Here is a 23,082-nt window from a genome sequence, read left to right as displayed (position 1 = left end):
AAGTGGGGTCCAACTGCCACCCTCTAGACAAAATTCCAGAGGCCAGTGTTTGGTGATAAAGGAAAAGGAGTCTTTACTCAAAGGCTACAATTTTTTAATAACAGCTTTCCAAAAGAATTAGTCACTTAAACCAATCAAGGCTAAAATCTTTAACTCTTTAGTTACAGCTTTAATCGCTTAATCCCTTCAACTAAGGTGAAACTTTTTAACACCTGAGTTCTCCTATCATTTCCCCCTGTTGTTTTTTAATTATCTTATTTCTGCAGGGTTAGTTTACAAGCTAAAATGATATAAGATACAAAAGCTACACAATTTTGGAAAAAAGGCAGGCTTTGGCCTCAGAGTTCATCCCCTCTAGAACACTCAAAGAATAATAATAACCCTGCCACCCTATGCCAGGCTGGCTAGATCCAAGGTTGTGCCCGGAGTTCCTTCCCATCCAAAATACTGCCTGTTGGGAAATGCAGGCAGCCGCAACATGATCATCCAGGCATCCTCAAGAAAAGAGAGCCTGAGAGAACCAGCTCCTTCAAGAGTCCGAGAGTCCTTCTTTTACTTCAAATTTTCTCACCCATAATTCCATGTGCTCTGGAGGCATTCAACTTCTCAACCAATCCTATCCTAGACTGTTTATCATTGCCTCACCTTTTCCTATAGCCCTTCCCTACTCTTCCCCAGTGATCTGATCGAATCTCTCTATATCAAAACTGTGAGTGGGTCAAGAAATCAACAGACTAGATCTCCAGCAGCATTAAAAATGTAGTATAGAAAAGATTACCTGGCTGGCGTAGCTCAGTGAATTGAGTGCGGGCTGGGAACCAAAGTGTCCCAGGTTCGATTCCCAGCCAGGGTACATTCCTGGGTTGCAGGCCATAACCCCCAGCAACCGCACATTGATGTTTCTCTCTCTCTCTCTCTCTCCCTCCCTTCCCTCTCTAAAAATAATAAAATATTTTTTTAAAAAAAGAAAAGATTAATATGATTTGCATATAATATGAGTTAAGATATTTTCCTGAAACATTCATACATATATTTACAAACATACATGTATACTGGGTTGCAAGGTAAAACATATTTCTGGGTTGTGGTCGTTAGCCTGAATATCACTGATTTAAAAAATGAGCAGCACACACTATAAGCTACATGCAAACTGGGACAATGTCCTTTTTCTCATTACCCAAAATCTTGGCACATAGTAGTCTCTCAGTGAAGACATACTGCATGAAGGAATGAATCAATACCCCAGAGAAGTAAGAGAAAACCCAGAAAAAGGGTGACTTAGAAGCTAAAAATGGAGGAGAAAAAAGAAACAATCCATGGTCAGATGTCAGTGATTTGGCAACGTTCAGAGCACAGATGAGCTGTTTGTGCAACTGCAGTGGATTGGCACAAGCAGACGCCAGACTGCAGATGTAAATGGGAGGCAAGGAAGTAGAGATGAGACAAATGACAGTGGAGATTGGAAGAAATCTGTTTTGTACTGAAGATGTGAAAGTTCAGCAGGTGTCGGGAAGAGATTAATGGAAAGGCATGCTCTAAAACTGTGCTGTCAAATGATGGAATCACTAGCTACCTGTGGCTGTTTAAGATTAGAATCACATTAAAATGCAGTTCCTTAACAATACCAACTCCATCTCAAGTGCTCAATGGCTACACACTGCCAGTGACAACCATATTGCACAGACCTGACACCAAACATTTCCATCATTGCAGAAAGGTCCACTGGAGAATGAGGCCTAGAAAAGAGTTTTCTCATCATGTCTATGCAGGCCTCAAACAAGCAGTGCACAGCGGCCAACCTCCTCTTACTCAAAAGTTCCAAACCTAGACATAATGACAGGGCATTTGGTCTCCATGAGGGAGGGTCAACCCTGGGAGAGGCCAGTGCACACATCAAGGACGCTACTACTACCTCAGGACCTGATCAGAATGCAGTCATTACAGACTGCAATTTTTACAAAATTGAAGTGATTGCTAGAGAAGAAATAAAAAATGATTTGATTTATATATGTAACTCTCATGGTTTTTGTAGGGACCTAGATAATAAAAAGGAACGTGACAGACGACTGAAGCCTTTATTATGCACATCTGTCCACTTGAGATACAGTCCCTCTGACCCACTACGGTGAGCAACGTCACTCTTGGAATTTCAAAAATAAAGTTAATAATTTTTTGTGGGAAAATCTCTTTGCAGTCACTTTCACAGGAATATTTGGCTCTGCTTGTTAAAACATTTTTTTCACATCGAGACTAAGAAGTGAGGGAGGACGGAGGGGTCCTCAGTAACGCAGCCTTCTACACTCAGGGCGAGCCCTGGCATCATCTGAGGAATTCAGGCCTTTGGCAGAAACACCTGGTCCTCTCGGCCTCGCCTGGGAACACCTGCAGGTGGCGCCCAGGACGCTGTGCTCAAGTCCTTTTCCTGACTGACAGGTCTTGCTACAAGCTCCTTCTGGTGGCGGGCTTTTGAGCGCCCAGAGCGCCGAGTCCACGCGGACAGATATTTGGTTAGGGCTCGTGGGTAGCAGCGACCCCAGCGACGCGACGTTCCGGGGGAACAGGGACAGGGTTCGGGGCAGGGCCACTAGCCCTCAACGGCGAGATTTAACCTTTGAAACCATTCGTCAGACAGTGGTGTGTTAAGACACCCTGACTTCACTGTAGTGATGACAAACACTTGTGGAGAACAATACTCAATCCCAAGAGCAGCGCCCGCTAGTCCAAGCACTCGAGTGACAATAGTCCACCAGCCCAGTTCGGGGCCGCTTTAGATATCACGGGCGAGGCCGGAAGTTACTTCCTGCTCCCAGAGCCCCAGGGCCGTAAAGCAAGATGGCAACACTCTCTCAGCCGTTGTTCAGCTTCTGTCCTATTTTTAGCACTTCTGTACCCACCAGGCTCTCTATGTTTCCATACCGCTCCCTGGATTTCTTAGAACAGCTCACTCATATTTTAACCTCACTTAGCTGTAGTGGAGTACAGGCTGCAGACAACGTAAGGTGACCTGAGGCCTGTCGGGCGCCATTTTGTGCGGAAACTGCAGGCTGGGCGGGGCGAGCGTCGGGGAATCCAAGAGAAGCCGGCTCGCAGGAAGGCGTGGGGGTGGCGGAGGGCGTCGTTACTACGCTGTGTATTTCCGCTTCCTTTTGGTTCTGTCCTATTTGGTTGGACAGGGTTGTTGCGGAGGACGGGGAAGGGTTGTGTGGAACTCCTTGCACGGTAAGGTAAACTGAGGCGAGGCTGGGAGTGGGGATCTCTGCGCCTGGCTGTACTGGAGATCTGGAGACAGCATCTCTGCACTCGAGGAGTGTAGGGCTGGAGACAAGAAGCTCGGAGATTTCTCAAGTTGACGAGATTAGGAGGTGGGGCGGGGCTGGTGAATGCGAGGTGAGTCGTGGGTGCTGGAGAGTGAGCCCGGGGCCCGCTGGGGGGCGGGCGGGAGCGGCTGGGACGCGGAGTAGAACCTCAGGTCCTCAAGGACTGAGAAGTTAAGGTGGGCGTCAGTCGTACTACGGGGGTGTGGGAGGACGAGAGTGGGTCCTTAGTGCCCAACGTTCTGAGGTTGAGCATAGCCTCGGCCTTTGTTTCCCTTGCAGTTCCCCAGACACCTATCCGCGGCCTCTGCTCGGGCCGAGCACTCTCTCACACTTGCCACCTGTGCCCCGAGGCGCCTGCCTCCATCCTCCCGAATGGTGCGCCTCCTCGCAGGCCTTGGCCCAGGATCCAGGCCTCTGCCCGTTGCCTCGGAGCAGCAGCTCCCCGTGGCTGGGAGGAAAGAACTTTTGCACAGACTAGGCTATAGCTCTAAGCACCCTGCTGACGACTGGAATCTCCGCCTCTAACTCAGTGCGAGTTCTTCCTGTGCCCCCTTTACCAGTCTTTGAGAAGAGAAACCTTTCTTGCCACACAGAGCCCGGGAAACCCCAAGCTGGGGCCCTGGCCCCAGCATGTCAGTCCTCTTTTGTGCATAGGGCTGTGCCCTCTCCCCGTCAGCATGGCTGAGCTCAGGCAGGTTCCAGGGGGCCGGGAGACCCCTCAGGGGGAGTTGCGGCCAGAGGTTGTGGAGGATGAAATCCCTCGGAGCCCAGTCACGGAGGAGCCCCGAGGAGATGGAAGCAACAGCAGTGAGTCCAAATTGTCCCGCGGGGAGGAGGAAGAGCTGGATCCTCGAATACAGGTGAGACTGATGGGGGGGTGGAGAAGGGTGCCACCTTTCCTGGAGAGCTGGCCGACGAGTGCACTGGGGCAGGAAAGGGAAACAGTCTTGTCAACAAATCATGGCAATACAGTGTGACAAGTAGTAAAAGATTAGTCTGTGATGGGAGTGCCAAGAAATGCCGACCCAAGTGCCTGATGTGGTTGCTGAAGCCTCACTGGAGGAAGGGAAGGGACAAATTGGTGGCAGATACAGGAGGCACGCTTTAGGTCAATGCAGAGGAGAACTGTTGTTTCCAAATAAGCAGAGGGCCTGTCAGCTCAGATGTGGTGTGACTGGGATGTCAGAAGAGGTGACTTTGAGGTTGGGAAAGGATCTCACCTTATCAGTGTCTCCCAGGGGTGTTCATATCTGTAAAGGGTGAAACCTTTCAGAGGTGGCATGAGGTTTAGGCCTGTGAAGAAATCCGATGTGTATCAGCTGCAGTCAGTCCTCAGTGACACATATGCTCAGCTTTAAGGATGCTGCTGCTGTCATCCAGTGCCTTGGAGCACTTACAGGCTGTTTGGTTGGTTGGTAGTGGGTAAGGGTCAGATCTTTGGGAAGGAAACCTGGAGTAATGGACGAGGGTAGAGGAGGGTGGGCACCAGATGGAGGAGATGCTTGGCCAGCGGAGGCTGGATTGCGGTGATTCCAGGCAGTGGCTGGGAAGGACTAGCCTGGGAAGCTGGGCAGGTGAAGGCCAGCATGTTTCTGTGTTTGGGGCTGACTCTGCCCTTTACTTCATAGCATCTTCAAAATTTCTGATGTGCTGGTGACACACCTGTAGGTGAGCAACACATTTGGAGGCTTGCTTTCTTAGGCTTCCTTGTCCAAAAACCTTTAGTAGGTTACTTTTGTGTATTCAGAAAAAAAATCAGAGCTGGTCCTACAATCCTTCCTTCCATCTTGGTGGGGTTCCTGCAATGTATGTGATAAGTGTGCCCCTGCTCACAGAGGAGCAGCAGTGAGGTGGTGACATGCCTGCTGTGTCCCACAGGTATTGCATTGAAATCAGCTCAGTTTCTCCTGCTCGTTCTACAGATTGTCCTCCACTGAGGAAACAAGTTGTAGTGAAAAAAGTCTTCGACTGAGATTTAAGCAACCTCCTGCCTGATGATTTGTGATTTTCATGCAAGTTACATAACCTCTGTGAGCCTCAGTTTCTTTATCTGTGAAGTAACGCGTGTTCTCACTGATTTGCATGACTCCTTCCTGCCCTGCTCTGACAGTCCTGTGAATCTTTTGTTTAATAAATTCTTTAGTTTGTCTCTTGGTGACAGTTTGCAGGTAGTGCTTTGGGAAAGAGACCCCTGTATGCATTGGGGAGGAGGGCCATGTGATGTGCTGTATGCTCCCTGCAGCGTTCCTGGCACTGCTCCCAAGGAGAATCCAGCAGCTTCTTCCCTCAGTCCTTCCTGCTCCTGTAATGCCCAGTGAGCACAGAGTCACTCTGATGCTTTACTCTTCAGTCTCATAGCCACTAGCAGCAAGTGGTTACTTAAATAAAGTCAATTAAAATGAAATAAAAATTAAAGATGCTGTTCCCCCGATGCTGTTGGCAATGTAGAATTAGGACATTCTGTCATGGGCAGTTCCATTGGATGAGCTTTGTGAAGTTTGTGGTACACTGGGCATACTGATATCCTCAAGCCTTCAGTGAGCACACTGTGACTTGCCAAAGTGGGGGCATGTTGTAGGGTATATAGGAAGGAAGGGTGTCCTTGCACAGGCCTTCCTCATTGGTGCCCTCAGCCCAGTCAGTATTCTGGCCTCAGTGAGAATTCAGCCCTTGTTGCCATGTGGGAGAGGCAGGCTGCTGTGAGGGCACCCTTCATGGAGTAGGCAGCTGGCATTCAACCCTTCTGGAGTTGGGCTCTTCTGGATATAGATGACAGTGGAGCATGTGTCTTTGCATGTTCCTTTTCTGCTGACAGTGCACAGACTGTGTTCTCCTGATAATGTGTTTTAGTGCTGTAAGTGGATTCTTAGTGCATTCAGTGGGTCTTTACCCACAGATCCATCAAAACCCACCAGGGAGCTCTAGGAGCACCCGTCTGAGACCGGATGTGTGCATTCTCTTGGCCTGGGTGGGTGCAAAGTGATTCTAACAGGAGGCCATTGGGCCAGGAGTGTCTGAAGACAAATCCTATTCAGATGTTTTCTGAAACTTCAGGTGAGGCTCTTTCTGATGTGGGGACTAGGGTTTCTTGAATGGCAGGCAGCCCTCCCATGGCCCGATTGTCTGGTGGGATCCCCTGGAAGTCAAGGGAAGCCAGCTGGAATCCACTGGCCCTATCCTCCCTATATCTTGACCTCAGCCTAGTTCTCTGAGGCCTCCAATTTGGTCCTGTGCTCTGTGAGACAAGGATGATTCCAGGGGAGGAGGGTGGTGCTGGGTGGGCCTCAATCTCCTCCTCAGCAACTTTCTCAGCCTCTTTGTGATGGGTACATTCGTTCCTGTGGTGACTAAGTACATTCACTCAGATGCTGCTTCCCAGACTATTAATGGTGACTTTGCAGCCTCTGCTTCTTCATCTGAAATGTTGATTTGGCTCACAGACAGCTTTATTTCTCTTATTTCCGAGATACGGGCCAAGTGTCACCCTGGCCCCACCCTCTTACCATGGCTTAGTGTGTTAATGGCAGCACAGGCATGTTGGCAACCTGAATAGCCTGGCATCCTGGAAATGCACCGTGTGCCCAGGAAGGTCACCCTTCCTGCTGACTACAGGCTCACTGATGGGCAATATTTGATGACTCAGACCTCATTTTCCTGGAGTTCTGTGTCAGCAGCTATCAGGAGTCCCCAGCAGGGCAGGCCATACGGAATGGGTTACCAGCTGCCCAAATGGCCCAGCCTGGCTGCCTCCACCACGTTGTAGCCCTTTGGAAAGAGCTTTGTGACTGATCGAGGGGCAGTCCTCATTTAACATAGGACTTTTAATTTCTGGAGCTGCTGTGCTGGTGCGAATTCCTGCCCTTCACCACTAGCTAAAGCCTTGTATATCCTTCCTCCATCTTCAGTGGGGATGGCTTCCATAGAGCCATCCACTCTGATGATTTTGTCAGGGTCTGGGAGCACATTGGGCCAGGGAACTGAGTGAGAGTTAGTCTGGACCTTGGTCTGCCTATGGGAACAGTGCAGAGTGGCCAGCACCCCTCTTTATTTTCCCCCAGAATCAATGTTTGTTGTTCTCCTGAGGCTTGTCCTTTCCTGTCGGCCATGGCTTTCTGAGGTGATGATGTTCCTGTTTTCTCTGAGGTATCCATCCAGGAACGTCCTTAGTGCTAGGAGAGTGGTCACGGTAGCAGGAAAGCCTGATCAAAGGGTAGGTCTAGGATCCAGCCCCAGCTCTGTCACTGATGGCTGGATGCTCACCTCATTGTTTCTTGTCTGTCAAGAGAATGAGCTGAGAAAGGGAGGATGCTGGCGGGGCTGCCGGGAGGGTGGCATCTCTTGTCCGGAGTCTGAAAATGCTGTGAGCTGGGCCCAGGGGGAGAGGAGGTCTCTCACCCTACTAGGAATTGCTTTCTCTGAGGGCCCACTGGGGTACCTCCATCAGTGCCGGGTGGTGTCTTTATAGGGAAGACAGTGAAACTGGGAGCTGTGTGGTGGCTAGGTGTTCCCTCGGCTCCAGACTGCCATGTTTTCTTATGGACACTGGATTGTAGGACTGACCAGGTGGCCAAGCACATGCTTTCTAGACCAGAACTGCCTAGTATGGAAGCCAAGTGCCACTGGCCAGGCTGAGATATGCCCTGAAGTTCAAAATGCATGTGAATATTTCAAAGGCATAGTCTAAAAATGAATGTAAAAATATGTTAATAATTTATGTTGGCAATATATTGAAATCACAATTTCTTGGACATATATGGTTAAATGAAAAATATTACAGTTTCATCTGTTTGGTTTTTCTTTTTTCTTTTTTTAACGTGGCTATTAGAAAACTAAAAAGTGAACATGAGGCTGCCATTGTATTTTTGTTGGGCAGCTCTGTTCTGTCCAGTGTGAAACGCTCTTAGAGGCAGGTCAGAGTGCTTTCATATCTTTGTTTTTGGTTCATTTGAGTGTCTTCCTTTGTGTTCTTCCTTGACTGTAATTAGGACATGTGACTTGATTTCCTAGATTCTTACTTATAGACTCAAATCTCAGAGTTTGAGGAGGGGTATAGAAATAAAAAGACTGCCCTGGCTGGTGTAGCTCAGTGGATTGAGCACGGGCTGCGAACCACAGTGTCCTGGGTTTGATTCCCAGACACAGTACATGCCTGGGTTGCAGGCCATAACCCCCAGCAACTGCACATTGATGTTTCTCTCTCTCTCTCTATCTCTCTCTCTTCCCTCTCTAAAAATAAAAATGAATAAAATCTTAAAAAAAAAAAAGACTAAGGGGATCATACACTGGGTTGCTGAAAGAGCCGGTGGTGGCAATGTGACTCCTGGCCAAATGCAGGCCATGGCTGGGCATGGGCAGCAGGCAGACACAGGTGAGTCCGGCTGGCTGCTGCAGGGACTCCCTTAGCTGAGCACCAGACATCTTCTGGGGCAGTGCTCCTCCTCAGAAATGTCCGTGGCATGTTGGGCTCTAGGAAACTGGCTAAGAAAGGTTGGGGTGGAAACTTGAGTCCAACACTTCCGCCTGCTCTGTTCCAGGCTTCCTGGGTCCATTGTGTCTGGTGACTTCTCCCTGAGGCTCTTCCTTTCTCCCCCAGGATCTACTGGATAGGAACCTGGGATTATTGTCACCCTACTCCTGAGCAGGTCTCAAGGCCTCTTGAACCACACATTCTTCCCTAATCTGACCTCAGTTGTCCATCAGGCCCTTATGATTCTGCATCTTGCATTTCCCTAGACCTGTCCTTTCTTCCCCCAGCTGGAGTACTGCAGACAGCTGCCACCATTGTCTCCCCAGGCTCTCTACTCATTTCTCACATGCTCAGATAGGCCAGGTCACACCAGGCTCTGAGAGGTGCCCCTCCCCTGTGCCCCAGCCTCGCTGGCTTCTCTCACCTGAGCACCTGTCTCCTGGTGCCTGCCTGTCACTGGTATTTTCTGTACATCCATCAAGGTCCAGTCTGGGGGCAAGTGCTCTGGGTGTTCTGCCCTGGCATTGTGCTGCCCCGGTAGGTAACTCTGCTGCCCCCACCACCTAACAGGCCCACCCCCTCCCATGGCTCCTCATGCCATGAGGGTTTCTTGCTTACTTGCTGGGTCATGAGCTGTCACCTGAGTCCTGAATTCTCAAATCTTATGTGCTGAGCTGTGTAAGTGTACAGTAAATGCGTGTTGAGCAAGTGGCTCAGGGAAGAGAGTGTGAACACTGAGGAGACTCCTGACTGGAGGCCGAGGAGGAGGTGGTATGGTCTCAGGGAGAGCTAACAGGCTGCCACCAGGTCACTGTGTGCATGAGTGTTCCATTCTCCAAACCTTGACTTCCTCACCTTTAAAGTGGGGGGATTTACTCCGTGACACAGGTAACTTGTGAGATGACTGGAGACTGTGTGTTAGTGTCTGACATGGAGGAGCAATGCCCTTCTGCATTCTACCTTTCCTTACTTGGGTGGACTCTCCCTCTGTGCACGGTCCCCCCCCCCCCCCCCCCCCCGGCGCCCACCTGGCCCACTGGAGTCTCTAACTCTGCCCCTGTCTGTGGCAGGAAGAGCTGGAGCACCTGAACCAGGCCAGCGAGGAGATCAACCAGGTGGAGCTGCAGCTGGACGTGAGTGTTCTGCCCCAGGTTTCTTCATGTGTCTCCCTCCCTTTTCAGCACAGTGGCAGGAAAAAGGGAGATATGGGAAATGAGGGATTGGAATCTGCACACAATGTGTCCTCTGCCTACACATTTGTCCCTTTGCCAGGAGGCCAGGACCACCTATCGGAGGATCCTTCAGGAGTCAGCGAGGAAGCTCAACACTCAGGGCTCCCACTTGGGGAGCTGCATCGAGAAGGCTCGACCCTATTATGAGGCTCGGCGGCTGGCTAAGGAGGTATAGACCCCTGACCCTTGCTTTGGAAGTGCTGTGTGCTGAACCTAGGCAAGGATTCCTCCTCTGTACGGAGGGGGAGACAGATCACCTTTTCTCTTTGCTTTTCTCTTACTTCTCTTCCCTTTGGTTCATGTCTCTTTTTTCTTATCCTCCACTTCTTTACCCTTCTTCCTTCCTTTTCTTTACACAAATAATGTGGATTCACCATTAGAAGCCTATAATAGTAAAACAAGAGAAAGAGAAGAAAACAAAAATTACCCCAGATTCTACTGTGTACATGTTTCATGATTTTTGTACCTGGGATTTGTTTTGGTCATGTATGGTGAGATGACAGAGACAATGGCAGTTCCCAGAGCTGGGGTCCTGCAACATCACTCATGGCCTCATGAAGAAACACCTGGGTTGGTCAGGAGTCTGAAGGCACAAATAGAAAGCTTGGCCCAGGCCCTTTTTTGTGATTTTCGTGGGAAGAAATGGGTGAGGCAGGGTAGGCCACCCTGGCCAGACTTAGGGTGGGATGGTTTGAGTCATGGGCTGGTCTGTGAGTTGTGGGAATGGGTCCCAGCTGTCTTATACATGGCTCTGGGTGATATAGGACAGAGGCAATATTGGCTGGTGTATGAGAATCAGATACAGGAAGTGGTGGGTGTTGGGTTGGCTGGTTTGAGTGTGAAAGGTGTGCTCACAGGGGAGTTTATCTTAGGAATTAGTTAGCACTGGGAAGGCCAGCAAGGCCCCTGCCATGTCAAAGCATTATAAAATACAGAAAATATAAAACATGATTAATACAGTACAGATAACCCATTGAAATTTTTGTATAAATCATGTCAAAGTGGTATTACACAATATATGCTACATTTTTAAATTTATTATTAATTATTACTATTTTAATCTACACCTGAGGACATGCTTATTTATTTTAGAGAGAGAAGGAGGGAGACAAAGGGGGAGAGAAACATCTTTTAGTTGCCTGTCACATGTGCCCCAACTAAGGACCAAACCTGCAACCTAGCCGTATACCCTGACCAGGGATCAAACCCCTGTTCAACCTTTCAGTTTATGGAACAGTCCTCTAACCAGCTGAGCCACCCGGCCAGGGCTGTATGCTGGTTTGTTTTTTTATATATATATTTTTTTTTTTTTCTTTAAAATTTTCTTATTTTTTGACAAGAGCAGAAGGGAGAGAGAAAGAGAGGGAGGGAAGCATCAATGTGTGGTTGCCTCTCATGCTCTCCCTACTGGGGACCTGGCCTGCAACCCAGGCATGTGCCCTGACTGGGAATTGAACCAGTGACCCCTTGGTTCGCAGATTGGTGCTTAATCCACTGAGCCACACCAGCAACGGTTAAATGCTGTTTTTGTTTTCTCTTTTACTTATGACATAGTTCCATGTCAATAAATATTCATTCATTCATGCCATTTTAAGGGCTACTGAATATTTCCTTTCATGAGATGTACTATATTTATATAACCAGTTCCTTGGAACTGGACTTAGGTTTGTTTCCAGTGTTTTGTTTGGTAAGCAAAGCTGGGATGACTGTCTCTGAGCACTTGTCTGATTATTTCCCTCACCTTCCCAGCTGTACTGAACTCAATGGTCTTAGGCATACCTTCTTTCTGTGAGACTTGGTCCACATTGCTAATCCCTTTGCAGCTAACATGGGGTGAATATCTTTTGTTCTCCATCCAGCGGAAGGCCAGCAGCCTCTGAGACTGCTGGGTCTCACATGCTCATGCTCCACTGGCAGCATCATGCTTTCCCATCTTCTCTCAGGCCACACCCTTACAACATATTCTTTTTAGAATGTTGCTTCCTTGGTTGACATTTATCCTCATCGTAGTATAAAAAGTGAAGCCGACATTGCAGTGGGCCTTCCTCCTCTTGTCCTCACCCAGGATAGGTCTCCATGGTCCACAAGGAGGCCCTCCAGGATGCCCTATTCTGACAACCCTCTCCCCTCAGGCCCAGCAGGAGACACAGAAGGCAGCCTTGCGGTACGAGCGGGCTGTGAGCATGCACAATGCTGCCCGGGAGATGGTGTTTGTGGCAGAGCAGGGAGTCATGGCTGACAAGAACCGACTGGACCCTACGTGGCAGGAGATGCTCAACCACGCCACCTGCAAGGTGAGCCAGGCTGTTGCAGCAGGTTGCTTCTTCTGCTGTCTCTTCATCTCATCACCTGCTCTACTCCTTTCTCTCTATTTTCCACTCTAGCCTTTCCTTAGCTTTAACTCTGATTCTGGAAAATCTGTTCCTTGCTCTGTCCTGCTTGGCTTTCAGTGCTTTTCATGTACATCTGCTCTGGACTCAGACTCTCTGGCTCCTTCTGAACATTTCCCTCCAGGTTTGGGACTAACCCAAACAGTCTCACCCTGCTGGATGCTCTGCAGTCAGCATGCACATTTTATTATGTTTTGCTGTGATATGTCCTTCTGTTTTGCTATGGTATGTCCTTCAGTTTTCAGAATATTCTCCCTTTCTTGCTTTTAAGCTCTGCCGCTGTAATTTGATATTTGAAGTGTAATTTCCAAGTTACTTGAGGTAGCTGGGGAGCAGGAGGATTCCTGGCATCAGCTTCAGTCTGCCACTTTCACTGTGTAAAGAGCAAGTGTCTCAGTGCATTCAGGCTAAGAAAACAAAATAATATACAGCAAATGTCTTAAACGTTTTCTTTAAACAGCAAATGTTTATTTCTCATTGCTCTGGAGCCTGGGGAGTCCAACATCAGGAGACAGGCAAATTTGATGCCTGGTGAGGGTCCCCTTCCTGGTTTCTAGACAGCTGGCCATCTTTTCATTGTATCCTCACGTGGCAGAAGGGGTGAGGGAGCTTTCCAGAGCCCTTTTATCAGGGCACTAGTCCCACCCATGAGCTAGTCACCTCTGCCTACAACAACGTCAACGTGGCAGTTAGGATTTCAACATGTGAGCTTTGAGGGGGACACATTTAGTCTAGAGAGTAAGTGTGAGCTCCTGAGGGGTGGTTGTGCCCCAGGTTCTCTTAGACTCCTTAGTCCAGGCCCCCACACTGCACAGAACAGGAGCTCACATAGAGGAGTGCAGCACTGGGGAGGCCTTTGGGCTGTGAGTGGCAGGGCTTCACAGGACTCCAGTGTGTGTCTGCCCAGTGTGTGGCAGGGTTGGCCCCCTGATCCTGGTGGACAAGGTGACAGGAACCCTTACCTGCTCCCTGTTGGGTCATGAAACCCCAGAGAACCCAGTGTGGAACTGTGGATCCCCTCACTGGGGCTCCTCTGGTTCCCCCAGCTCCCACCCCTGGTACTGAGGGCTCCCTGAGGATGATGATTATGGGAGATGTTCCCAGACAGACATTCCCAACAGGCTCACAAGTTGTCCAGAGGGCCCAGCACCCTCCTGGCAGCAGGAAAACTGAGCAGCAGTAGTGCAGGTAACAATAGCAGGTGCAAGGACCCACTGTTCTGTGGGTTTTGGGATCCATGCCCTTTCAAGCTCTGCAGACAGCGGGGGTTTCCCCCACGGTAACATTTGGAGTGGCAGCCTAGGGGCCGATGACAGGGGCAGGAGCATGTCCCCCAGCTCAGTGACGTTTGTCATCTGCCCTGCCTGGGCCAGGTGAACGAGGCGGAGGAGGAACGGCTTCGTGGCGAGCGGGAGCACCAGCGGGTGACACGGCTGTGCCAGCAGGCTGAGGCTCGGGTGCAAGCCCTGCAGAAGACCCTCCGGCGGGCCATTGGCAAGAGCCGCCCCTACTTTGAGCTCAAGGCCCAGTTCAGCCAGATCCTGGAGGTAGCTGTGGGGAGGGAGGGACAGGCAGGAGGATGCAGACATAGAAAGTGAGGGCAGCAGGGCAGTGTGTGGCCTCTGCACCATTGCCAGGCCAGCTAGATGGGACAGATGGCGGCTGGGGAGTCTGTTGGGGAGTAGGGATTGGGGTTGGGGGCAGATGCTGGTTGAGAATGGAGTTGTAGGGAGGTAAGGGAGAAAAAGTGAGAATTGGGAAATCAGGAAGGATGAAGAAGAGGAGCTGGCTAGATAGAGAAAGAAAGACCACGGGAAGAGAAGAGTGATGGGTGGAGATGAAGACCTGGGAGGGAGATACCGTTGGGCTTAAGTCCAGAGCAGGGCCTGGTTTGGGTGGGTGTAGGGGAAGGAAGAAGAGAAGATAGGGCGGAGCTGCCCAGTGGGGCTGAGAGAACTGGCAGCTCCCATCTGTGGAGCATTGCCTACTGAGTTATGTCACTTGGCTACTCCTTCCCTTCCTCCTTAGGAGCACAAGGCTAAGGTGACAGAGCTGGAGCAGCAGGTTGCTCAGGCCAAGACCCGCTACTCTGTGGCCCTGCGCAATCTGGAGCAGATCAGTGAGCAGATTCATGCACGACGCAGGGGCCTGCCCCCACACCCCTTGGGCCCCCGGCGGTCTTCCCCTGTGGGCGCTGAGGCTAGGCCAGAGGAGGATGGAGACAGCGGGATCATTGAGGGGGCTGAGGGTGGAGCCCCAGAAGAGGGTTGCAGCCTGGGGCCTGCTCCTGCCGGGGATTCGGACACTCTGAGCCTGCTGAGTCTGCGCACAGTGGCTTCGGACCTGCAGAAGTGTGACTCCGTGGAACACCTGCGGGGCCTCTCGGACCATGCAAGTCTAGACGGCCAGGGGCTGGGTCCCCAGAGTGGGGGCCGAGGGGGCCGCCATCAGCGTAGCATCAGTCTGTAGCCCATACTCAGGGTGGTTGTGTGTCTCTTACCACTGCTGGCCCGTGCAGGGCCACGTGGGCTCCCAACTCCTCTGCTGGGGGCCTTGCTTCCCCTGGAGAGGCTGGGTTGGCTGCGACTGAGTCCTCTTGTCATTTGTGCCCTCCCCCCAGGTGTTGCCTTACTCTTCAGAAGGCTTATCTCCGGTCCTCACAGTCTGTCCATGCCCTTTGCTGGCCTCTTTCTGACTTCTCTTCTCCTGCCTGGCTTTTCCCCTCAGGTAATTTGGTCTGGGAGGCACAGGGAAGCCCATCACAAAAGATGGGACCTGAATCCAGTGTCTCAGGCCCCCCAGCTTGAGTGGATGAACACGAGTTCCTTCTATCTCCCCTGTCTCTCAAAGGGCCCTAGGGATGTGGCAGGGCCTTCTTGGCAGCCCTGCCCCCATGCTCTGTCTCAGTCAGCCTGTGTGTAATCTGTAAGATGCATTGTGGGGCTCTGTGCCTTTGGAAGACACAACCTCTGTCCCTTCAGCGCTCCATTCTCATGACCTAATCCACTTTGCTCTAGGTGCCCCAGAGCAAGACTTGAAGGGTGCTGCTGGCAGGAAAGGTGAAACCCAGCCCCAGTGTCAACATGGGACCATGGGCTCCCATGTGCTTTGCTTTCCCAGCAGGGCTGGGCCCTCAACATTGCCAAGGTGCTAGTGGGTCTCTGCTAGGGTCCCTGTTGGGAGTAGAGAGGTAATGAGGTCCTGGTGTGGAGTGAGGTTTAAAGGATGCTGAGCTGGATCTTGGCCTCCTGCAGGATGGAGTTAGGAATTTGGTGCTCTTCCACCAACTAAATGATATCTACTTGAAGATCCCTGCGGAATGCCCAAGAGTGGGTGCCCCTGGTGTTGAGAGAGGACTCACCCTCTTCAGGGAACAGCTCCAGGTGTCTGGTAGTGTTGCCAGCCTGTGTGTAGGGGCAGAGTGGGGAAGCCCCACTGAGTCTGGGAGCCTTGGGGGGGCTGGTGGTTCCTGCCCCAGCCTAGGAGGGCTGGGCTGGGCTGGCATGCTGCTGTCAGCAGAGCAGTTGGCCTGCACATGGACGCTGTTTCCCTGTTCTAGGGTCCAGGCAGGATGGTCACAATGAGAACCTCTGGGTTTGAGGTGGTCATGGCTGTGTATGTGTGTCCATGTGCCAGTATTGGGGGAAGTGTCATCCCTAATTTTATATAAATAAAATAGTTTATGTAATGGTAATGTTTACCTCTCCTACCCCACAAAGGAGCATAGGGAAAGGGGAATAGCAGGGTGATGGGGGTCTCTGTCGGTGGAGTGGTCAGGGAAGGTCCTGGGGTGGTAGAGAAGAGTTGAATCTGTGATCTAGCCAGGCCAAGGGGGGAAGAGAAGGCTTCTGGCTCATGGCTGGGGTGAGCCCACAGGGGAGGCTCCCCACCCTGCCTGTTGGGTGGGGACAGGTGTGTAGGGTGGAGTGGTGTGGACTCACTGGTTGTTTATTGTCCATGTGAGTGCCACTCCTGGATGTGAGTGAGCATGAAGGGTTACAGGATTTAGTAAGTACACAGGTTGTCTGGCTAGCTTTGAATTTCATATAGTGAATGATTTTTTGTCCCCTGAACTGTTAGGTCATACTTAGTTATTTCTGTTCTATCTGATACCACATTCTAACACATAAAAGGCAACTCCCAAGTGAGGGCTTGCTCTGTTGTGGGGCAAGGAGGGTTTGAGTGCCTTTGGACCCCAGCCTGTGAAACATCCAGTGGCATCAGGTGGAGAAGGGCCAAGAACTTCAGGAGCATGAGGTACACGAAGGCTTCTGGCTGAGCCCCATCAGGGTTGCACCTGCCTATTCAGGCAGCCGAGGATTGGAGTTAGCCAAAGAAATGGAGAAGGTGCTGTTGGGAGAGCAGGAGACCACTGGAAACCTGCTGTGAAATGAGGCCTGAAGACCCTGTAGGGGCTGGCAAAGGCAAGGAGCTAGAGGGACAAGAGAGCAGAGCAGCAACTGGTGACCCCAGATGGGACATTAGCAGCCACTGTGTATGGAACGTACACTGTACCCTTTGACAGATACTGCCCAGGTGTGAGGCTGCCTTTACTCAGAAGTAAGGGAAGTGTGGTAAGGCAGATGGGTGCCACAGTGTTCCATTTACCCCTGAAAAGTGCTATGAATGCATGGCCTGTGTCCTTGGGCAGGTGACCTTTTTGAGATGACTCCCAGGTCATCCTTTTCTCTCTGGTCCCTGGCAGTGCAGACCTGTAAGGCTCCTGGTGTGAAGGGACCCAGAAAAGAAGGGCTGGCTGTGGAGGCCCGTTTCTTGCAAAATCACCTGCCACATAAGACCAGTGGGGAGAGACCAGGAAAGTTAAAGCTGATGATGCTTCCTCTAAGTGGAATAAAATGGCCACAGTGTAAGCACCTCCAGTTGGATCCCTACAGCAGTGGCCAGCACCAGCCCAGGGCGTATCCCATGCAAGGTATGTACATCGACTCATTGCACCCCCACTGTGGGGCGGGTGGCACCACAGCTGCCTTTGTCAGATGAGAAACAGGCACAGTGGGAGTACCCCGTCTGCCCCAACTTTGTAGAAGGAGATGGAGGCAGTTGGGTTCTTAAGAATCCAAATTAGAACCCTTGAGTTAAGGACCTCACAGGACCCAGAGGTGACACAGCAGAGGCAGTGGGTGGAGTCATCTCTTAGGAAGTTCTGCTGGGAATCCTGGAATGGTCAAGGAATTTTGTTAAAGAGAGTGAAGCAGTCAGGTTGTGGGGGACATGGAGCCTTGTGTCCCCCATTCCTGTACCATATCCCATGTCACAGGGAGTGGTAACAGTGCTTCTGAAACATGTCCTCAAGTGAGCAGCTGGGCCTCAGTCTCCCCACCGCCCAGCAGTACACACCTGGTACCTAATAGATGCTCAGTGACCATGCTTTTGTGCCCCCCACATGCTCCCAGTCTGATGTACACCAGGTTACCTGCAGTTAGGTGGGGGTTCTCCAGTGTCTCTCTGCTTAAGGGTCATCACTTATACAATAAGAAGGTCCAGGTGTGTCAGCCTGATACAGGCCAGTGAGTGCCAGCCACTCCATGTCAACAGTAAACCTGTGCCAGGGACCTGGTTCCACTGTGTGCTGGACAAGGAGACTTTTTATAAAGCCTCACCTCCAGGTTGGTCTCCTTTCAAGACATGATTGGAAAGGGTGGGCTCCTGGCATGTCACACCCCACGCTGTCTGCAGGGGGTGGCAGCTGTGGCAGCAGTGATGGCGGCAGCGGCAGCGTGTGTCTGGATCTGTCCTGTAAGGTTCCTTCCGAGAAGTGCTGGGCACCTGGTGGGCAAGCACTGGGCAACCCACTATTTGAGCCCATCTGGCCCCACTTGCCTCTTGCAGTTCTGCCTGTCCTTATTGTGCACAGGGTAAAAGTGAGCTGGGCCAGTTGTACAGGGCGGTGTCATTTGGGACCAGGTGTTCTGTGCCTCTTGCCCCGATCCTCTTCCTCAGACCACCTTTCTCATCCTCCTTAGGGTCCTGTCCTTGCCCCTTTCTCAGCCTCCCTCCACATTGGCCTCCTGGGCAATCATTCTCCACCTGGCCCCGTTACTGAACTGCTGGCCTCCACGCTGCTCCCTCCCAGAACTGTCAGAACCAGGGATCATTTCACTGGCTGGCAAATGGATGAGTGCAGTTTATCAGATACTTAACCTGGATCCTTCTTAATACAAAACACTGGTATGGCTTGTTAAGGACACCAGAAAGTGTGTGGGTTGTCCAGGTAAGGGGTGAGGGACACAGATGCATGTAGGTAGCAGGTACGTGCAGGACAATATAGATTGACTAGAGAGGGCTGTAGTGAAGGAGGGCTTTGGTAGGCTCAGAAAGAATGGAGGGCTTTGAGCAGGGCGCTCACTATTTTGAGGCTTTGACCCAGCCACTGGGTGCAGGCTGGACAGGTGCTGGCAGGAGGTCCCTTTCTCCCAAGTCTTCCTGACTCTAGGTCTCGCTCTTCTAATGTCCTGAGCGTCTCCAGGTGAGGACTATGACTCACCCATCTCACCCATCTGTTCTCAGGGTCTGACACATGGCACTGATCCTCAATCATCTGTCCACTAACTTGTTCATTCTTATGTTACTCGACGCAAGTTTCCCCTGCTTAGGGCTCAGAAAGAATGGAGGGCTTTGAGCAGGGCGCTCACTATTTTGAGGCTTTGACCCAGCCACTGGGTGCAGGCTGGACAGGTGCTGGCAGGAGGTCCCTTTCTCCCAAGTCTTCCTGACTCTAGGTCTCGCTCTTCTAATGTCCTGAGCGTCTCCAGGTGAGGACTATGACTCACCCATCTCACCCATCTGTTCTCAGGGTCTGACACATGGCACTGATCCTCAATCATCTGTCCACTAACTTGTTCATTCTTATGTTACTCGACGCAAGTTTCCCCTGCTTACCCTGTTAGACTTCTGCCTGTGATTTGAGGTCTGGCAGGTCTGGCTCTTCAGCCAAGGGAGAGAGAAAGAGAGGGAGAGAAACCTCAATGTGTGGTTGCCTTTCACACATCCCCTACTGGGGACCTGTCCCACAACTCAGGCATGTGCCCTGACTAGGAACTGAACCAGCAACCCTTTGGTTTGCCAGTGCTCAATCCACTGAACCACACCAGCCAGAGCTCATGTAAACTTTTGACCAAAGGCCTTTCTTCTGGTTCCCCAGCTCTCCAGCCAGGTCTGCATTAATCCCTCTACCCTCCCCAAGTTCCCTAAGGCTCTTTACCTTACCACAGCATTGGCCCAATGCTACCACGGTGTCATCCCTGACTCCATACTTGCTCAACCCTAAACATGCTACAAGAGACATAATAATGTGGCCATATGTCATGTTTGGTCTAAACTGGGACACTTCAGTGTGCAAGGGGCAGATGTAACTCAGGAGTGAAAAGCACTGACCACGCTCTCCAGAGAGGGCTATCATTGGTCTTCCTCCACCATTAGGGGCTGTGTACCCATGAGTGACGTACTCAGCGCCCTGGCCTTGGTGTTCCACTCTACAAAAAAGGGGCCGCACTGGGCAGATGGTCTGTCAGGTTCTCTAAAGCACTAAAATGACATGGCTGGTGGAGAGTGTTTGCCTGTGAGTTTGGGGCAATATGAACTGGTGGATGTGTTTGTAGAGTTGTCTTAGGAACAGAACATGAGAACTCCAAGTCCAGGGTTGGTTGGAACCCAGCTAGAGGCAGTGGACACCTGCTTTGGGTGTGAGCTGATGACTATCCATTGCATCAAGGGTCCCGCAGTACCAGGGGTTGACTTCTCCTTCCCTTGGGAGGCAGGTGGTAGTCACAAGGCCTGGGATAAATCAGCTGATTTGTCCATCAACATAATTGGCGGGGAGGGAGTAGTCAACATGAGTTTCTTCCTCATTTAGGATGGAGGAACATCTGGATCTAGGAATAAATGTAGATCAGGGTGGTGGAGTTTGGCAAGAAAAGACAAACTTCTTCCTCAGCTGCTTCCTCATCCCACATGCCCTCCTTGACATCCTGTCCCTTTTCCTCTTCGGGTCCTCTCCACTCCACACACAGTCGAAGAGCATGTCAGCCACATAGGGCCCTTGTCCAGAGGTGAGACAGGAATTCTTACAGGGGACTGGGGGAAGAATGGAGGGATAATGGAAGCTTCTGGCGTAGGGGGCTTCCTAGCAGGAGGCTCCTGGAGCTGTGCAGGCTCTCAGGGGCTGCCACTATTCAGGGGAGGACAAAAGGCCCTCACTTTATGTCACCTCTCCCTTTTCTTCTGACTTCAGTGTTGCTGTGGTTTCAGCCTCCCACTCTCCTTGGAGAGAGGCTAGGGACCCAGCTGCCCCTGCTCTTCTATTTGGCTTTCAGCTGCCTGTCACCCAAACTCCACTTCCATGTTGGACAGGATTTCTGAAGCTTCTTATCACAAACCTTTCCTTCTCCCTCAAACAGTTATATTTAGCAGAAGGGACTGTGGCAACTCAGTTGGAAGGGACTTGTCAATGACAAGAAAAGGCACAGTGCTTTAGGGTGGTCTCCCTTGCGGGGAAGCTATGTCTCTATGGCACCAACAAAAACAATTTCAAGGTTTAAAAAATAATTGCAACCAGGTATTTAGCTTGCCTGCCACCTTGGATATGCTGTTTATTTTTTTCTGAATTTAATTAGTTTAAAAACATTAAACTAAATCAATATAATATATATATACACACACACATACATACATACATACATACATACCTTTAAAGACACATCCAGAGAGAATGTGAAAGGCAAATCCATCTGGAAGCATAAATGGAGAGGGATGAGAGGAAACACTGCTAGAGAAACAGTAAGAACTGAAGAAAGTAGAAGTGGAGAAGAGAGGCGAAGCTAGTACGCTCAGTTGCCTGGAGGAGCCTCTGAGTCAAGCAGAAGCACACCTAGGTGACTAAGGCAGTGGTAGAATGGTGTTCCTGTTACCATACAGGGGTTTGGCCCAGAGTGGGGCTGCCTAGGGCCAGCAGTAATGTGTGGGTTCTTGACTTTGTGTAGGAAAGACTTCACAATATGAGTCCAGGTGACTATGAGGATATGTTTATTAAAGTTGGGGACAATAAAACAAGGAAGGGCTTAGCATAGAGGAAGCAACAGTAGAGATTTGACTGCCTTAGCCCACTGGGAAGTCAGAGGAAAGGGGGTCTTGGGGACAGATTCAGGGGATTGGCCTGGGCCAAGCTGCTCTGCCCATTGCTCCCCTGATTGCAAGTCTTGGGGTTCCTTAGAATTTAGGAGAGGCATGCCTGTGGGGAAGGAAGTGGGGGGAGAAGAAGGAAAAGGAAACTGTTTCCCAGAGGAGTGCATGTATACTGGGCCCTTTGTCTTGAGGCTCTTTATCTCTCTCTTGTAGGCAGGAATCTTAGGGGAGGGTCTATGCAGAATATTCATCAGTTCTGTAGGTGTGCCCTGTCTGGAAGAATACTGGTCTCCACTTACGAGTCAGTGACAAGGCAGGGGCCAGTAGTTATTGCAGTTGGTTCTGGCATCACCCACCTGGTTTTGCTGCTTTTCTGCTTCTGGAGCTGAAATACAGCTGAGGCCTAGATTTATTCCAGGGTGGTGAACCTTTGTACATGAATGTATATTGCTCGGCCATTGTGTTCAGCCATCTGTCTGTTTCCCTATTCAACTTGCCAAGGAATTTTCCTAGCTTGTTACTATCCTGTCTCACTTAGAGGTAGGTGCCCAGACACTCACTAAGCCCAGGCCAGATTTATAGCCCTTCTTATCTTGTCTCGAGGTGCCTAAGTATGGGCTCTTCCTGGATCTGCTTGCAGTCTGCACCCATCTGCTAGCCTGCAGTTTATGGCTCAAATGTCAGAAAAATCACTGATAAACTTTGTCTCAAACATGCTCCACCCTCCACTGGCTCCAACAGTGTTTGATATTTGATAATCAGAAACCAGATGTTATGAGTGAACTAAAGACATCGGCAGGACCCATGGGAGACACAAGGAACAGTTGAACTTCTTCCTGGAAGTAGTCATCCTATGGCCTGAGGTAGCAGAGGACCCAGGAAGCTGTGCCCAAGACCCTCTGGGCAGCTCTGCACCATTAATCCCATGAGGATTTGTCTGCCTGGAACCCAGGTGAAGCTAAATAGGCCAGTTTAATCAAAACAGTGCTGTTTTCTTGAGGACTTGTAGGTTCTGAGAATTTTGTTTCTTTGTGGAATATGATCTTTCAATTAAAACATGAACATCTCCCAGTGAAATGAGAACACATGAATGTCTGTCTCTCTCCTACCCTTCACCATTCTTATACTCTGGCCTAGATGTAAATATCACTGCAACTTATTTGAAAAGCAAATTTCAGGTCCCACCCACCCCAGAGGTACTGGGTCAGGAACTCGCAGTGCAGCTGGGGGTGGCACCTAGTCTGTTCATGGGCCGTTCAGATGATCCTGGTGGTCACTGCAGTTTGTGAACAGACATAATTGGGAATATGGCAAACACATCGCTTCATTGGATGCCTAAGACTGATCACTTCATTTATCTTTTCTAAAATATATTGAATCAATATATTTTAGGCATTCAATAAAATATATTGAATCAATATATTTTAGATCAACCTAAAATCAATAAAATATATTTATTGATTATGGTATTGTAATTGTCTCCATTTTCCTTCTTTGCCCCACTTCACCAAGTATTCCCCTTCCCTCCAACAGTC

The 23,082-nt window shown here is 50.4% G+C and overlaps 1 protein-coding gene across 1 annotated transcript; it reads left to right on the top strand.

Annotated features, from left to right (window-relative positions):
* Nucleotides 1-3,160: 3,160 nt before the first annotated feature.
* Nucleotides 3,161-23,011, top strand: SH3BP5L (SH3 binding domain protein 5 like). Its single transcript, XM_045850501.1, has 7 exons — nt 3,161-3,387; nt 3,597-4,177; nt 9,855-9,917; nt 10,057-10,185; nt 12,149-12,310; nt 13,780-13,953; nt 14,435-23,011. The coding sequence occupies exons 2-7, from the start codon at nt 3,995-3,997 to the stop codon at nt 14,873-14,875; spliced, it is 1,152 nt and encodes a 383-aa protein (XP_045706457.1). The 5' UTR covers nt 3,161-3,387; nt 3,597-3,994; the 3' UTR covers nt 14,876-23,011.
* The last annotated feature ends 71 nt before the right edge of the window (nt 23,012-23,082 follow it).

Source organism: Phyllostomus hastatus, unplaced genomic scaffold, assembly GCF_019186645.2.
Source record: "Phyllostomus hastatus isolate PE091 unplaced genomic scaffold, TTU_PhHast_1.1 phas_contig_81, whole genome shotgun sequence".
Classification (NCBI taxonomy): Eukaryota; Metazoa; Chordata; class Mammalia; order Chiroptera; family Phyllostomidae; genus Phyllostomus; species Phyllostomus hastatus.
This window is presented reverse-complemented; position numbering and strand designations above follow the sequence as displayed.

Excerpts from the sequence above, each read along its gene's own strand:
- SH3BP5L (XM_045850501.1), top strand. The coding sequence starts at position 3,995 with ATGGCTGAGCTCAGGCAGGTTCCAGGGGGCCGGGAGACCCCTCAGGGG. Across the intron at positions 9,918-10,056 it reads AGGTGGAGCTGCAGCTGGAC|GAGGCCAGGACCACCTATCG; the intron begins GTGAGTGTTCTG and ends TCCCTTTGCCAG. Across the intron at positions 10,186-12,148 it reads CTCGGCGGCTGGCTAAGGAG|GCCCAGCAGGAGACACAGAA; the intron begins GTATAGACCCCT and ends CTCTCCCCTCAG.